Raw genomic sequence first — 16,760 nt, forward strand, 5'->3', positions numbered from 1 at the left:
TTTTAGGTGACTCATCTAGGGTATAAGTGAGCTGGTTTGCCAGCTTAAATCTGGAGTGGACATAGTTTCCTGTTCCCTCCTGGTCCTTTTAACTAAAAGAGAAATGTCCTGGTTTAACCCACTAATAAACACGGAGTGAAATTCTCCTCAGGCAGATCCAACATCTAAAGGAAGATCAGGATTTTCTTTAAAGACCATTTGGAGTCAGCGGTAGCAGTTGCAAACAGGGTCATAAGGTTTTTGTGTGCAAGCCCGAATTTTGTGAACTTTGTTCTGATCAGTGGGCTGAGGAAAAGCCACTGTAAATATTTCACGGACATTTCCGGGGAGTTTTCTGGCATCAGGCTCATTTTATCCAATGTTTGGCCTGGTCCTCACTGAAAAGCATATGGATATAAATCTGATTAGAAACCAGGCTGGTGAGCGCCTGGCTGGCTCAGTCAGTAGAGCATGCGACTCATGATCTCCAGGTTGTGAATTCAAGCCCCATGTTGGATGTAGAGATTACTTAAAAAATAAAATCTTAAAAAAAAAAAAAGAAACCAGGTTGGTGAGTTTGAATACCTGTTAATTCTTCAGCAAAGCTGTGGATATCCTCTGTCACTTTAGGAAACTCTTTTAACTATGGCTTGCAATCTGGCCTTTGTCTGGGGAACATAAAAAAAACTAGGGGGTTATTTGGAACCTCAGAAGCCCTAACTTTAAACGGGGCCGGTTTTAATAGGTTCAGGAGGGAAGGACGCAGGGAGAGGTTGGGGGGGGGGGGGAGAGGGAAGTTCAGTGAAAGGATGGGGGGAGGGTCAGTGCAGAGGAGAGGGGGCTGGTGCACAGGGAATAGGGGGATGTGGCACCAGCAGTGGGGCGGGACCCCAAGCATGTCCTGAGGCAGAGAAGACGGGAGAGAAGAGGAGCCTTTTTATTCTTTCTTTGCCTCAGTCTAGAAATTGTATTTTGCAGAGAGGCAATTTTAGACCGCTGATAATGTTTGGAAGCTTCAAAATACCTATCAAAATAGGCATCCCATGCTGTTTTGACAATTTTAATTTTAATTTTTTAAAATATCTATTTATTTTGAGAGAGAGAGAGAGTGAGTGGGGGAGGACAGAGAGAGAGGGAGAGAATCCCAAGTAGCCAACTGAGCCACCGAGGCACCCGTTTTGACAATTTTAGAGCCGTGACTGTCCAATCCAGTTTCGAGAAACGTAAGTTTGGGGAGATTGAAAGTCTCCCATAATGACCACTGGTGATCGAACTTACTTTTGGTTAAGTGATCTGTTAAGTTCAAAATGCACGTGAGGAGGGGTGCCCGGGGGGCTCAGTCGGTAAGCCTGTGATTCTTCATTTTGGCTCAGGTCTTGATCTCATGATCGATCAAGCCCTGAATTGGGTTCTGTGCTGTCAGCACACAGTCTGCTTAAGATTCTCTCTCTCTCTCTGCCCCTCCCCCGCTCTCTGTCTCTCTCAAAGTAAATAAGTAAACATTAAAAACAAAATGCATGTGAGGAGGAACAGCAGGTTCTAAATATTAATGTTTAATTTTTTTTATTTTGAGAGTGAGCGAGCGAGTGGAGGAGGGGCAGAGAGAGAAGGAGAGAGAATCCCAAGCAGGCTTTGCACCATCAACACAGAGCCGGATGAGGGGCTTGAACTCATGAGCAGTGAGATCATGACCCGAGTGAAGCTGGACGCTCAACCAACTGAGCCACCCAGGCCTCCCTATTTATTTATTTATATTTTTAAAAGATTTTATTTTTTAAGTAGTCTCTACACCCAATGTGGGGCTCCTGAGATCAAGAGTCACATGCTCTACCGACTGAGCCAACCAGGTGCTCCATCAGATAAGGTGACATTTCAACAGACACCTGAAGGCAGTGGGGCAGCAGACAGAAGTTCAGCTGTTTGGAGCCAGGACCAGCTTCCGGGCCATGTGACCCACGCAGTCGCACAGGACTTCGTGGTCAGGAGGGTCCCTATGCTTGGTTTCACGTTCTGTTCTTACTATATTGACATTCTTAATTTTTGAACAAAGACTTGCATTTTCATTTTGTAGAGGGCCCCAGAACTCATGCCGGTCCTATCTGGGGCAAAGTGAGTTCCAGGCAGAGGGAGTATCAAGTGGAAAGGTCAGGAGGTAGGAATGTGTTGGCAACCTGGAGTCTGGAGTAGGAGAGAAGTGCATGGTTAGCTTCTGTATTTCTGCCCTTTGAGCCCTCATTTTCGCCCCGGCTGCTCGCTGAGGTTCTGACCTGTTCAGGGCTGCCCGGGAGGGCACGTGGAAGGGGCAGTGAGATTACAGGTTCAGGAAAGTGCTGCCTTACCCTGTATTTGTCCTGAGCTCTCCAGACTCGGCAGGTGTTTCAAGCTTTTATTTGGTGGGGGGAAAGGGTGGTCCTGGAAGCCCTGGTCTCGTCTTCCCCCAAAGCAGAGCCTGAGACAGAGACTTAGACACAAGTAGTTTGTTTGGGAGGTGACCCCAGAAAACAGAAAGGGAGGGAGTAGGGAGACAGAGAGGAGGAAGCAGGCAAAGCACAAAGGAGGGTGGGGGGTATCTTCTAGGTTGCTGCTTTCGGTCGGTCTGGATCCCGGGCTCCAGAAAGCCTGGCGCAGACAGAATGCCTCCCAGAGTTGTCTTCTTCTGAGCAGGAGGCTGGAGCTTTCTCCAACAGCTTCCATGAGTGCTGCTCTCGGGGTGTTAACAGCCTGCATTTCTAGTCTGCACCTAAACCGGCAGGCTGAGCTAAGGCTTCCAGGAGAGCCAAGAGGCTGGAGAGTAGAGGCATGCCCGCTGGAGTGGGGCTGAAGTCAGCGGGCATGGGACTGCCCACTCTTGCCGAAGCTGAAATCTGTGGTGAGCCGTGACGGTGTGGCCCGGGCCACTCTTGTGTTTGCCTTGCTGGGGACAGTCACCATGGGGGCTCATCTGCGGATCCCTTGAGGAGGGCTGGCTGTTTACGATGGCTCTCACAATTGCAGGACACCCCGGGACACCTCCAGCCAGTTTCTGCTGAGACCTCATGGCCCCTACGGGAGACTCTGGGGCTGGATCTAAGGCCACCTCTCTCCTGTGGCGCAGTTCAGGCCTGGGGGCAGCACATACCTGTGTCCTGCTTCCGTGGAAATGCAGTTAGTTCCCTCTACCACTGGCCTCCGCTCTGCTTCTCCTGGCAGCCCGTCCCCTTTGGGGCTCGTGGGCAAGAGTCAGACACCCGGCCATGGAGTCCCAGGGGACACCCCTGACCTCTCTGGTGTCCTTGAAACCCCCTCACCCCATCCCACCCAAAGAAAACCCTCTCTCTAATCTTGGACTCCAGTCTCCACACTGCCTTCAGGATAAAGCCCTCCACCTTGGCAAGGCTCTCTTCTTTCCAGCCCCTCCCTGCCTTTCGAATGCCATCTGTTGCCTGCCGGTCCTCTGTGCCCCATCCCCAGCACATGATGGCTCATTTCTGAAACTCACCCTGCCATTCATACCTCTGCACCTTTGCATATGCTGTTCCCCCTGTCTAGAAAGTCCTTTCCCTCCTCATGACTTGGTGAACTCTTCCTCATCCTGTAAGACTCTCTCCAAGTGGACTTTAGGCAGAGAATTTCTGTAGGCAATCAGTACCCCCCGGCGCTGTGCCCCCACTGCACCATGCACAGTTGAAACTGTGGTCTTGGGTCAGACCCTCTGGGTTTGAATCCTGGCCTCGCTATGTGTATGAGTCAGGAATTATTTCAACCATGCTGTGTAACAAACCACCTAAACATTGGGGAGGGGGCGCTTATAACAAGCCTTTCCTTTTCCTCATTGGCAAAGGGAGGGAATAAAGAACTGAAATAGAGTAATAGTTGGCATTTGTTGAGCAAGCAGTCTCTGCCAGTCAGTGTGAGTACTTTTCATGGATTATTTCATTTACTCCTCATACCAACCCTATATGGAGGGTATTGACCTGTTTGAGAATGAATGAACTAGATACCCAGAGAGGTTACATAACTTGCCTGGGGGGAGGGGCAGAGCTAAGGTGTGAACCCAGGCAGGATACACTCCTGTGTGTCACTGCTTTGCTGCCCCCAATGAGCAGATGCCCTTGTTTGGGGGAAAAGATAAGAATGTGTTCAGGACAGTTCAGGCCACACATCCTTTCTCTTACTTTGGATGCGCTGAAGCCCTTCCCGGTGGTCTCCTGGCTCAGCGCCTGACTTCTGAGGCCCTTTGACTCTTTAGGCCTACCCAGGAATCTGATCCCCTGGACACCCTGGTCCTCTAATGACCCGACCTGATGCCTGGGAAGGCAGCTGGATGATGCATAGGTTACTGGATAGGTTCTCCACCCACCCTGTCCTAGAGTGTGGATGCAAAGGATTACAGGGCTTTGGGGTCTGGGAGCAAGGAAGGCATTGGGCCTCACCCAGGCAGCTGGACTGGGGGAGGGCAGCGAAGGGAGGTGCCCTTGGCTGCCCTGGAGCTGCTCTCACCCTGCCTGGTCTGGAAAAGGAATGGGGGGGGCGGGGACAGCAGGGTAGGGGAGGAATTGTCCTGGCCCCACAGCGTCACATCTTGTTGCCAGCACTGTGTACCAGATAAGAGCTAGGCTGGGATCCAGGCCTGCCTCTAGCCAACTGGGTGGCCTTGGGCAAGTAGCATCTCTGGAACCAGTTTCCTCATCCACAGAATGAGATAATGAAACTACATCCTCATGGGCTTATAGTGCATGTAAGGGGGGCTTTGCATTGGGCCTGGCACACGGCAAGTGCTCCGTAACTGATCGCTGTTCCTTTTTAAAATTATTTTTAGCATTCAGCTCTCAAATATCCATAGCCAAGTATCACAGGCAAGTGACTTTTCTCCCCAAGCACATCTCCAGATCCATTTCTCAGAACCTAAGTATATCGGGAGCTATGTGACCTGGAATACATCATTTCTGTCCTCTGGGCCTCGGTTTTTCTATCCATAGAATGGGGGGTCATCTCACTCAATTTTGTAGGAATGCATGGGACTAAATGAGATAATATAACAGTCCCATGTACCCTTTCTGATCTTCAGTTTCCCAGTTTGTCAAATGTGTTAATAGGGTTGTCTGGACCAAAGGAGGTAGTTATGGCAACTGTTTAGCACACGGCTCTCAGCTCAGGGCAAGAGCTTAATAAACTGTAGCTTTAAAAACATGTTGAGTACAGAGCAGGTGTTTCCAAACTGGAAGCTGAGTCTAAGTTACCTTCCAAGTTTTCAGTTTTTATTCACTATGATAGAATATATTCCATCATATAGAACATGATTTCCAGGGTGCCTGGGTGGCTTAGTCGTTTAAGTGTCTGACTTAGGCTGAGGACATAATCTCACGGTTCCGTGAATTTGAGCCTCGCATGGGGCTCTGCGCTGACAGTGTGGATCCTGCCTGGGTTCTCTCTCTCTCTCTCTCTCTCTGCTCCTCCCCCCTCAAAATAAATAAATGAACCTTAGCATATAATTTCCATAATGTCCTTACTTGTCTGTTTCCTATTCCCTACCTGTTCTAAATGATGGGATCTTTTATGCTATTTTGTCTCTCCACATGAGTAATAGGGATTTCACTAAATCATAGGGTTTGGGTTTGTCTAAATCTGTTGAAGTAAAGACCTGTTGCCTCCTGTTACATTATGATTATATACGTTTTGTTATAATATAATAAGGAAATATACATTCGTCTAGTATTCACTGCGGTTGACAATGAACCTTCATACCCGTTGTTTTATTAATTCTCCTAACAACCTGTCAGGTATTCCTGTTTCCATTTTATAAGTAGTAAACTGGAGGCTGAGAACAAGGAGACTTGCCCAAGGTCACATGGTGAGTTAAGGGTAGCACTAGGATGTGGATCCTGTCCCCTCGCCCAGCCCCCTGCACAGTCTCTCTGAATGGACTCAAAACTCCCTGAGGGCAGAGCAGTGTCCCCTTTTAGACTGTCCCCTTTCTGCTCTGTATCCCTCAGGCTGTGTGCACCCCAGACGCGGTGGGGGTGTCTCCCACTCTGCTGGTCTAGTGCGGGGGAGGGACGATACGCTGAGGGCCTCGTGTACGCAGGGATCCCTCACCCTGTGGGTGCTCCCACTTCTGGGGGGAGATATTACACTAGGGAGTAGAAAGTGGGTGTTTTAACACCAGGCCTTGGGCTGGCCGACCAGGGGAAACCGCCCACGGAGAGAGCTAAGGTGGGAACTTAAATGAGACAGGGGTGCAGAGGCGGGGTGGAGCTCCCCAGGCAGAGACACGAAGACGTGGGCCAGGCCCATCTCGACCAGAAACAGCCCAGTGAGCGGTGGCGTGTGCGGCTCCTGCTGGCTTCGGGGCTGGGCGGCGGGCTTTCGCTGGAATTATCCGCGCTCCTGCTCCGACTTGCCCGGCGCCCGCAAGTCAGCTACCCGGGCTCGGGAGCTGGTGGTTCAAGACCGCGGAAGTGGGACCCGCTCAGCGGGCTCCGCAGCGCCACCGCCCAGCCGGGGACTTGGGCAACCACTTCTGCTGTCCGGGCCTCCGTCTCCGCGTCTTTCTGCCCCACGATCGCCAGAGGAACTCCCAGGACTGCACGGTCGCGGGGGTGCGGAGCCCCCCCCTGCCGCTGGGCGCAACACGTGGGCGCGGCGGGTAGGGAAGCACCGCCCCGCGCCCCGCCCCCCGCCCGCCTCCGGGCCGGCCCACCCGCCGCCCCTTTATCAGTCGGCGGGGCGCCGGGACGCCGAGGGCCATGGTCCGAGCCGACCAGCCTCGCCGCTCCGCTCCGCTCCGCCGCAGGTACCGGGAGCCGGCGGCGGGGCGCAGGGCGTGCTCCCGGGGAGCGGCGCGCACGCGGGCGGGGAGAGAGGCTGGAGTCGGAGCACCCCCGGGCAAGAGTGGGAGGATGCTGGGGACCAGCTGGAAGGGGGCACCTCTGAGGGAGTGGGCAGGGCGGAGGGCCGGCCTGGGCCGGCCGTGGTGGCCACGGTGGCCGGGAGGAGGAGAGGCCGGCGGCTCGCTGCTCCGCCTGCGGCGGGGCTGGGGGGGAGGCGGATCCAGGGAGACCCCAGGAGCAGAAGGTGCATGAGTACCTAGAACTGGGTGATGTGAGGGGGTCCCCCTTTGGGGACGCCTGGGCCGGTTGGGATGGAGAAGCCTGCCTTGGTGTCAGGAAAACATGGAGGTTTCCCCACCCAATGAGGAAAGGGGAGGGAGCCCCACACCACCCATAGCACTTGCTTCAAGCCTGCAGGCTTGGAGGACCCCCCCCCCCCAGAGGTTTCCCTGGGGCAGCCCATTCCGGCCTGGCCTGAGTAGGGGGCCCTGGTCAGGCCACCGCTGGTGAGTTTGAGGGTTTGACGGATTCCCGGAGCCTGGCTGCACCCGGATGGATGGCCCAAGACCTTCTGTTTAGCTCCTATGGAAGAGGATCTCAGCCTCACAACCAGAGTCTTGTGCCACCTCTGAGGCTCGTGGTGAAAGGCTGTCCCTCTCCAGCCTCAGTTTCCCTAACCAGAGGGGCCCTTGCTGGCCAGTGATGAAAGTTGGGTCCTTTTTCCATCCCTTGTGCTGGGCGACTGTAGCCAGCTCACCCAACCTCTCTGGGCCTGCCTTCCTCTTAGAGTTCTACCTTGTCCCCAGAGCATTTGTGAGTCCGAGTTCCACAGAAGAATTCCTCTGAGTTATTTATTCTATCCCGATCACAAATGGAGGCCCAAAGTGCGGTTACAAAAAGCAAAAATGATGTCCGTTTGGTTTTGGAAGAAATAGAAGGACTTTTTGTTTAAACACATTCTGCCGAGTCTGGGAATTGGTTTGCATTGAAGGAGGTCACCCAGTTGCTGGGAGGAGATCAGGAGGCCAGCCGGGGATGAAAACTTTGCTTGTGTAATGTATGGCCACCCCCTGAGTGACTGGAGGTTGACCACAAAGGATAAAGGGCAAGAGCACTGGTTTCGGAGTCAGATGATGTGCCCTCTGCCATCCTGCCTCCTGGGCTGTGATGCCAGCTTACACGGAGGCTCAGAGTTGCTTTGAGGCAGAAGCGAAATGCGGGTGAAAGTTCCTTGTAAACAGCAAGCCGCTGTAAATTACTGATGTTAGTGCCTCACCTTATTGATATTTTGGGCTTGTATGTGGTATTGTCCTTGTCAGGATCCCTCAAGGAACATTAGAGATCCCTCTAACAACTCCTGTGTTAACGCAGATCTGGCCTTACTATCTTATGTGTGTATGTAAGTATGTATGCATTTTTCAGTGGGCTCCACACCCAATGTGCAGCTTGAACTCATGATCCTGAGATCAAGAGTTTGTGTTCTATCTACTGAGCCAGCCAGGCCTGCCTTACTATTATTTTTTGCGAGGTTAGACTTTGTCTTCTATGGCGAGATAAAGTTGTCTTGAGGGAGTGTGCTGAACAACGAAGGCCCAGAGAAGCAACAATGAATATTTTACGTGCCAAGATGGAGGCAAGAGACAAAGTTAATTATAACCAAATACTCATATTAGGTGGGTTTTTTTTTCGTTAGGCTATTAAGCTCCAAGAAGGCAGGGTATTAATACCCTTAGTTCTTACCCTTAGCTGTTGATTAGCTGGGCTATTAGTTGTATAAGGGAAGTGTTTTAATTGCTTTGTTCACTGCTGACACTCTAGCACCTGGCACATAGTGGGCCTAAAACAAATATTGGAATGTCTCAGGGCCTGAAGGGACCTTTGACGTTACTGATAAATTCACTCTCTCCTTTGACATCTGGAGAAACAGGGCCAAAAGGGGAATGGACTTGTTGTCCAAGGTCACACAGGGATTAAGCGGCTGAGCCGGGACTAGAATCCAACAAACAGCAAAAACAGCGGCGCCATGCTGTGCCAGAACTAACATCTTGCATCAGTAACTTTGTTTTGCTTTCACAAGAGCCCAAGGGGTAGCTATTATTATCCTTTGATTATCAATGAGGAAATAGGCTCAGACAGGTTAAGGGACTTACCAAAGTCACAGAGCTGTTAAGTTTCAGACTTGAAATCCCATCCTCACATAAAAATGGGAACATGGCTTCACTTGAAGTAGTCTGCCGGGAGTGGTACATACCCTCCCTTGGGACGTCAGCTCTCTCCAATTCTGCGTGGTCACCACCTCGGTGGCTTCTCTTGGGGCTGGATTTTCCTAGGCCCGTAGGCATTTCGTTTGTGTGGGTGAGCCTGTCTGCTTCATTCAACATGTGCCCCAGCCCTGTCGCATTTTGCCTGCCATGTGCACTAAAATCTACGGGATGGGTATAACCCGGGGCTCTCCCACTTCAAAGCCCATTTACTACCCCATCCCGACAACCCGGTCTTCTGTTTTGCTCACAGGTACTTACGGGACTTTTTGACCGTGTGTGTCAGGTAGAGACCAGGCAAGACTTGGTTGAGAAGCTAGGTGAGGAGATGGACCTTGTGTTTAGGAAAAGGAGAATGGGAGGTGGGAGGGCAGAGGAGGACAGAGCTCCTCAGATTGACAGGAGCTCCCACATGAGCCCTGGAGATCTCTGTTCTGGGGCTTGGCCAACCTGGAAGCTTCCCAAACCTGCAGGACACGCTCTGGCCAGACTTCATGCCTTCTGGATCACCTGCTAGCATGGTCTACCCCCTTCACCCTCCCACTGGGGGATGGGGCAGCCAGAGTGGCAACCCTCTCCCTGGCAGTTTCATTTCCCAGCCACCTCTCTTGCGTCTGTGCCCAAGTGCAAATCTTCAGGGCTCTGTGAATCCACAGGGGTTACTCTCAATGGTCTATGCTGGAGAGAATTTAATCATTAACTAAGGTCAGTGTTTCCAGAAGTTCCAACTCCAGCCAAATTTCCCTGGTCCTTACATGCATCCTCATAGAAAAGTAAATATTTCAAGGGACAAGGTTAACTGAAGCCCCCAAGTCCAGTGGAACCAGCTCTTGATGGCCAAAAGAGGACAGGTTTTTAGAGGACATCAAGCGAATCTTTCAGGCTGGGGTATTTCAAATACGACTACTATTAATAATAATTAGTAATAGTAGCCATCATTTATCAAGTTGCTAAACTGTGCTGAAAATTTGTCTGAATAAAGTTAATCCTTATAAGCAGTCTGTGCCGTAGATGATACTGTAATTCCCATGAGGGACTAAGGATCAGAGAAGGTGAGTCGCTTGTCTTAGATCACACAGCTAGCATGTTACAGAAGCAGGCGTCAAACCTGGTTTGTCTGAATCTGAAGTCCATCTCCTTCATGAGCCTTCATAGTGTCTGCTTTCTCCTTTAGTCCTAACTTCTTTCCATTATGATTCCTGGGGAGTAGGGGGACAGAAGCCAGTCAAGTTTTCCTGACACCCATCAACCAGGCCCTGGTCACCCGGTCTCAGCCCAGCTTTGCCTGCCTTGCCGTGTGATCTTGGGTAAGTCACAACTTGGTAGCCAGCCACTGCGTTTCCCCAGATGTTTCCTGTGGAGGCTAATGCTGAGCTTCCTTGTGCAGCCGTGGCCTGGCTAGGAGGGCAGTGGTTAGCCTGGATTTGACCAATGTGGGAATGGTGTTGGGTGGGGGAAGGGAGAGGTGGAGGTTGTCTTTAGCCCCACCCTCTGGTGACATCACACAAGACAACCTCCAGTCCCTGGAAGCCCCGCCCTTAGTGACCCTCACCTGTGGAAGTACCACAGGTGCCTGGCATCTGGAGAATTTGCCCAGTCCCACAGCAGAATCCCTCGGCCCCCAGGCTCGAGAAAATTCCCTAGGTAACCTAGCTTTGGAGGGGGGCCAGGAAGGGGGGCCCTGAAGCAGGCAGGTCCTGGCAGCCTGGTGGGCAGATGACTCAGGATTCTCTGAGGGTGGCCTCTGGATCCCTCCCCTCATCCTTCCAGCTCTTACTGGACCCCTGCACCTGCTCCTTTCCCCTGGAGTCAGGAGATGGGAACGAATTCTGAAAACAGACCTGTTCAGATGGAATGAGGCTGCTGGGTGAAGTCTAAAGGAAGTAGGGAACAGGATCTCTTTATCCCAGGATGTAGCCTCTGGGGTCTGTGCTTAGGGCCCACTGTGTCTGGTGGAGGAGGAGGGCCCTGAGTGACCAATTGCCACCTGAGGAGGGAGCTGTGAGATAGGGCTTCGTTGGTGTAGAGCCAGTGGGTGGCTTGGTAATGTGGGGAGGCTGAGGTCTCTAGATGTGTGTCAGTTGCTGGAAAACTAAGGAAATAATTTATGGGAAAGGCCTTGGCTACCTGCTTTAGACCATTCTTTTCCAAAGTATGATGGAGATTGGTGTGACAGGAGGCAGGGCAGCAGCAGAGTGGCTAAGAGTGCCTGTACTTGGCAGTCAGAGAGCCGGGTCCAAATTCTGGCTTCTCTGTCTCTGTCTCTCTCTCTCTGTTTCTCTGTGCATGTTCCTCCCTTGGGGAAGGAGCTTCTAACCTCTCTGAATTCCACTGTCTTCAGCAGCAAAATGGGCGTAATAATACCTACCTCAAAAGGCTAGTTATGAGAATTAATTGTAACAAGGTTATAAAGACTGAGCACATAGTAAACACTTACTACATTTCAGCTAGTTTTGTTTTGTTTTGTTTTTTTCAAATGTTTATTTATTTTTGAGAGAGAGAGAGAATGTGAGCAGGGGAGGGGCAGAGAGAGAGAGAGGGAGACACAGAATCTGAAGCAGGCTCCAGGCTGAGTTGTCAGCACAGAGCCCAATGCGGGGCTCGAACTCACAAGCTGTGAGATCATGCCCTGAGCCACCCAGGTGCCCCCAGTTCAGCTGGCTTTGTAATATAATTATTACTAGGAAAAGAATCCTTGGTCAGGTAGGCTTGACACATGTAGGTTCAACAGAGGGAAGCTGGCTTCTTTGCTGTAGGACTTCTCAGAGACGTTAATAGGCTGTTATGCCTTGGGAAGTTCTAAGGGTGGGATATGGAGCCTTGGACTGTATTTAATGGATCACAGGGACCCAGGAACTAGGCCACCATCGCACATTATCATTCCCTGGTCTTCTCCCTTGGGGTGGAATGGAAACCTTGCTGGATTGGGCAACGCTGGGGAAGGCCCTTCTGTCTCTGGGCTCTTGTTTCCTCAGTGTAAAACAAGGGTGCTGCATGAGATGCTTTCAGAGGCCTTTTCTGGCTCCCCAAGGTTCCGAGTTGGGAAGCCAAAGTTGTAGACAGGGGTGAAGGCTGAAGCCCAGGCTCTTGGGGAGGAGAGGACCTCCACTGCTGGTTCCGCCACTAGCACAGCAGGCCAGGGGGTTCTCGTGGTCTGGACGGAAGTGGCTGGCAAGGCTGTCTGGGGAATAGGAAGTGGAGGCGTCCTGTACTCCCTTTGTGCAGTATTGTAGTAACTAATTTAACTCCTGCCTCCTCATTGGACCAGGAGAGGCCAGAGACCAGAGCTGACTTGAGAAGTGTAATGCGGGGGTAGCTTCAGGCTAGGGTGAGGAGGCTTGATGGGCTGCGGGCTTGTCTTGCTGCCTTTGCATGGCAAGCTCCCTGCATTTACTTGGACTGTGTATAAATTATCAGGGGGCTTTTGGGGGTGATCATGGTGCTGCTGGTGGCAGAAACGTGAGTGCTTTATCCTGCCCTGGATCTCCTTGCCTGTAACAGTGACTGGTGCACAGGTAGTTGCAATAAATATCTGATGAAAGATGGACAGGGCGCCTGGGTGGCTTAGTCAGTTGAGCGTCCAACTCTTGATTTTGGCTCGGGTTGTGGTCTCACGGTCGTGGGACCGAGCCTCATATCAGGCTGGAGCCTGCTTGGGATTCTCTCTCTCCCTCTCTCTCTTGCTCCTCCCCTGCTCTCTCTCTCTCAAAATAAGTAAGTGAAAAAGGAAAGAAAGACAGAAAGAAAGAAAGAAAGAAAGAAAGAAAGAAAGAAAAGAAAAGAAAAGAAAGATGGACAGAAAACCAGGATGCTGAGCCTAATAAACTTGTTAGAGAGAATTCGAGGGGTGGGAGTCGTCTGGCAGGTGCTAGTTTTTCAATAGATATTTTGATTTAATGAATGCCATAGTGAATACTGATAAGCCTGAGTTAAGCAACTGGTTCCGGGCCAAACTGTATATAGGGTATATAATTAGGGAATGATGAATAGCACTTCCCACCGTGTCTTGCAAAGGGCAGTTCAGTGGTTAAGATTGCAAGCTGAGTTCAGATCCTACCTAGGTGGGGGGGGGGGGGGGTGCAGGGTCCTTAACTTCTCCATGCCTCAGTTCCTTATCTGAAAAATGGGAATAATGAAAGCACCTACTCACAGGGGGTTAAGAAGCATAAATGAGTCAATTGTACATAAAGTGCTTGAGACAGTGTCTTGCACATAGCAAGTACTGTATAAGCATTTGCTATGATTTGTTTTCATCTCGGTAACTCCACCATACTGTGAAGTTCCCAGGGGTAGGGATTAAATCTTTTTCCTCTCTGCCCTCCCCTGGACCGAGCACAGGATCGGAGGCAGAGGAGGGGGCTCAGTGTTCGCTAAATGCACAAATGGATGAATGAATGAATATGTTTTATATGCTATGTTGTATAACCTATACAGGGGAAGTGGGAGGGGGGCAGTAAGGAGGTCCCCTGGAGGTGGCAGTTTGAACTGGCCCAAAAGCATTTCAGTGAGGGAAAGGAAGTTGGCACAGGGTGTGCTGTTTGGGTTAGGTGGGAAATGAGGGTAGGAGCAGGGTCTCGAACGCAGGCTGAGGGGTTAGATTTGACTTCTTTGGAATTAACAAGCATGGGTGGGAGTGGAAAGGCTGGAGGAGGGATCTTCTGAGGGGAGTTGTGGCTGAGGGGAAGGGCTGTTTTATAGACCAGTTGTTACCAGGGACTTTCAGGAACAAAAGTGGCTTTTTGAGTTGGAGACTTAAAGGGTATGAAATGTTACCGGGATGCTGTTATGTTCTTTGATTTAACAAGTACTGAGTGCCAGCCGCCTGCTAAGCACCAGCGGTTCACAAAATAATGACACAAACTGCCTACCCTTAGTGAGCTCACGTCAGCAAGTTTAATGCCCATGGGGAACGTTATACTAGTGAAAGGATGGGTATCTTATGGTAGGCACTCAAGTAGAGAGGTCATCATCAGAGGTTCGGGGGGCCGGGGAAAGTATTACAGAAGAAACGGGTTTTGAGGGATAATTAGGAGTTTGCCATGTAGGCAAGATGAGGAAAATGTCTCAGGCAGAGGGAACAGCTTGTGTCAACCTGAGGACATGTGGGAAACAGCAGGCCCAGGGGTGTGGTGAGGCTATGGCTGGATGTGAAGGGCACTGCGGTTGAGCGATAAGGCTGGAAAAAGGTAGCAGGGGCCAGATCATGTAGGGTGATGGAGGGTGAGTGGGAGACCCTGGTCACTCAGAAGGGGCTAAAGGTAGAGGCAGCGGGTCTGTCAGCAAGGTCATTGTCACCACCAGATGAACACAGATGGCGGCTTGAACACAGGAGGAAACAGCAGGGGCTGCTGTGTGGAACCTGGACTGGGATGGAAATGGCTGAGGTTGTGAGCCTCCTTAATTATTCCTCGGAAGTTTACTGAACATCTACTACATGCCAGGCGCTGTTCGAGGCACATGGGATACATCGGGGAGTACAGTCACGGGGTCCTCGCTGAGCTAGCTCTCCCTTAGGACGACTCCTCTCTTCTGAAACTCAGTGTGGGGACAAGGGGGCAGGAAGGACAGACTAAGGACTGGGCTTCCGAGCCTCCCAGCTGCTGCTGGTGGTGCCATCAAGGGTCGAGGACACCAGTCCCCTGACTTTGCTCTGGCCTCTCTCCCAGCTCCCTGCCTGGCCCACGGTCATGGCCACGATGGTGGCCCAGAAGCTCAGCCACCTCCTGCCCAGTTTGCGGCAGGCCCACCAGGAGCCTCGGCCGTCCAGGCGGCCGGGGCCCGTGTTCACAGTGGACCGCGCCGAAGTGCCACCGCTCTTCTGGAAGCCATACGTCTACGTGGGCTACCGGCCGCTGCATCAGACCTGGCACTTCTACTTCTGCACGCTGTTCCAGCAGCACAACGAGGCCGTGAACGTGTGGACCCACCTGCTGGCAGCCGTCGTGCTGCTGCTGCGGCTGGCCGTCTTCGTGGGGACTGTGGGCATCTGGGGAGACCCGCACGCGCTGCCCCTCTTCATCCTCCTTCTCGCGTCCTTCACCTACCTCTCCTTCAGCGCCTTGGCTCACCTCCTGCAGGCCAAGTCCGAGTTCTGGCACTACAGTTTCTTCTTCCTGGACTACGTGGGCGTGGCCGTGTACCAGTTCGGCAGCGCCCTGGCACACTTCTACTACGCCATCGAGCCTGCCTGGCACGCCCGGGTGCAGGCCGTCTTCCTGCCCGCGGCCGCCTTTCTCGCCTGGCTTTCTTGCATTGGCTCCTGCTACAACAAGTACATCCAGAAGCCTGGCCTGCTGGGCCGCACTTGCCAGGAGGTGCCCTCAGCGCTGGCCTACGTGCTGGACATCAGCCCCGTGGTGCATCGCATCCTGGTGTCCCCCGACCCTACCTCAGACGACCCGGCTCTTCTCTACCACAAGTGCCAGGTGGTCTTCTTCCTGCTGGCCGCCGCTTTCTTCTCCACCTTCATGCCTGAGCGCTGGTTTCCTGGCAGCTGCCACGTCTTTGGGCAGGGCCACCAGCTCTTCCATGTCTTCCTGGTGCTGTGCACGCTGGCCCAGCTGGAGGCCGTGGCACTGGACTACGAGGCCCGGCGGCCCATCTATGAGCCTCTGCATACCCGCTGGCCCCACAACTTCTCTGGCCTCTTTCTGCTCACCGTGGCCAGCAGCGTCCTGACCGCGTTCCTCCTGAGCCAGCTGGTACGGCACAGACTCAACCGGAAGGCCCAGTGAATGGCAGGGGCGGGGGGCGGGGCAGCTGGGAGGGAGGGAGGTGTAGGGGGGGCCCAGGGGTCCGGGCTTGGCTCCAGATGGGAACAAGGCCTGGTAACGTTGTTTGTGTCTGGCGTTCGGTGACTTTCTGCGTATGCCTCAGCTGCCAGGGGTGGTGATGGCCAGTCCTTGGATTTGGGGATTGGCCGCGAGCTGCTGGGGTTCACCGCTTGGGCCTGCCCTGGGAGAGGAAAAGAGAGAAACATGTGGGCCGCCTTGGCCTGCCTCCCCCATTGCCTCTCACTAGGGATGAGGATTGGGGGTCAGCTGGGCCCAGGACCTTGGTTTGGAGCTTCCAGATGATCTGAGAGGACGTGACAGTGGAATTCAGGCCAGAGTCTGCTCTGATCTGAGAGGCAGAAGAGGGCTCAGCAAACCCCCTCTACCCAGATGTCATTGGTGGATAGGAAAGGGGGAGGCTCCTAATGTGTATAGCCTACTCTTACCATTCCTTGACCTCCAGCCTGGAGCTTTAGAGTTCCAGGAAGTCCCCAAAGATAGAAGATGGTGTCAAGTGGAAATGGATCCCATCAGTGCCCCATACCTCTTCAGTCATCTCCCCACCCAGTGAGCCCCCAGCCTTTCTAGTTCCGGCCTTGATGTCCTGCATATCCTGTTCCCAGCCTGTCTCCTGGTTTCCTTGATCATGGTTCAGTTATGCTTTCAGTGTTTCCTGGGCCTCTGCTCAGAGGCAGGTCACCAGCTGGCCTGTGGATCAATGCAGGATGATAAAAGCTTTCACATCAGAATGACCTGTCAGGGGAAGCACTGAGGAGGGGAATAAGTGCTGCCTGTGACCCTCAAGGTCTTGGGTTGGAAAGGGTGAATGGAGAAGTGCATTCCTGGTAGAGGAAAAACCTATACAAAGGCCTTCCTTTGTACGGAAGGAGGAGTTCAGTGGGGCTGGACTTAGGGGTGGTCTGAACTCTGATGCAGTA

General features: G+C 52.5%; 2 protein-coding genes and 1 long non-coding RNA gene across 6 annotated transcripts in view; 1 reads left to right on the forward strand and 2 right to left on the reverse strand.

Annotated features, from left to right (window-relative positions):
- Positions 1–6,660: 6,660 nt before the first annotated feature.
- Positions 6,661–15,784, forward strand: PAQR7 (progestin and adipoQ receptor family member 7). 4 transcript variants are annotated; one of them, XM_078452177.2, is made up of 3 exons: positions 6,784–9,369; positions 10,260–10,356; positions 14,716–15,784. In XM_078452177.2, the coding sequence occupies exon 3, from the start codon at positions 14,737–14,739 to the stop codon at positions 15,781–15,783; it is 1,047 nt and encodes a 348-aa protein (XP_078308303.2). In that variant the 5' UTR covers positions 6,784–9,369; positions 10,260–10,356; positions 14,716–14,736; the 3' UTR covers position 15,784. The 4 variants fall into 4 exon arrangements, with proteins under 4 accessions (XP_078308304.2, XP_078308303.2, XP_078308302.2 ...); XM_078452178.2 differs by lacking the exons at positions 6,784–9,369; positions 10,260–10,356 and adding an exon at positions 6,661–6,751; XM_078452176.2 differs by lacking the exons at positions 6,784–9,369; positions 10,260–10,356 and adding an exon at positions 10,529–10,693 and having other exon boundaries at positions 14,351–15,784.
- On the reverse strand, positions 9,724–10,428 carry LOC144617285 (uncharacterized). The gene is made up of 2 exons (XR_013557673.1): positions 10,339–10,428; positions 9,724–10,248 (listed from the first exon to the last, which is right to left on the reverse strand). It is a non-coding gene; the product is annotated as an uncharacterized LOC144617285 (long non-coding RNA).
- MTFR1L (mitochondrial fission regulator 1 like) overlaps positions 15,765–16,760 on the reverse strand; it is a 44,116-nt gene continuing 43,120 nt past the window's right edge. Inside the window, exon 7 of the mRNA XM_060622043.3 lies at positions 15,765–16,003. Within this exon, the coding sequence (XP_060478026.1) occupies positions 15,922–16,003 (82 nt within the window). The 3' untranslated portion in view covers positions 15,765–15,921. The remainder of the gene's footprint in view (positions 16,004–16,760) is intronic.

Source organism: Panthera onca, chromosome C1 (genome assembly GCF_046562875.1).
Source record: "Panthera onca isolate mPanOnc1 chromosome C1, mPanOnc1 haplotype 2, whole genome shotgun sequence".
Taxonomy (NCBI): domain Eukaryota; kingdom Metazoa; phylum Chordata; class Mammalia; order Carnivora; family Felidae; genus Panthera; species Panthera onca.

Excerpts from the sequence above, each read along its gene's own strand:
- PAQR7 (XM_078452178.2), top strand. The coding sequence starts at position 14,737 with ATGGCCACGATGGTGGCCCAGAAGCTCAGCCACCTCCTGCCCAGTTTG.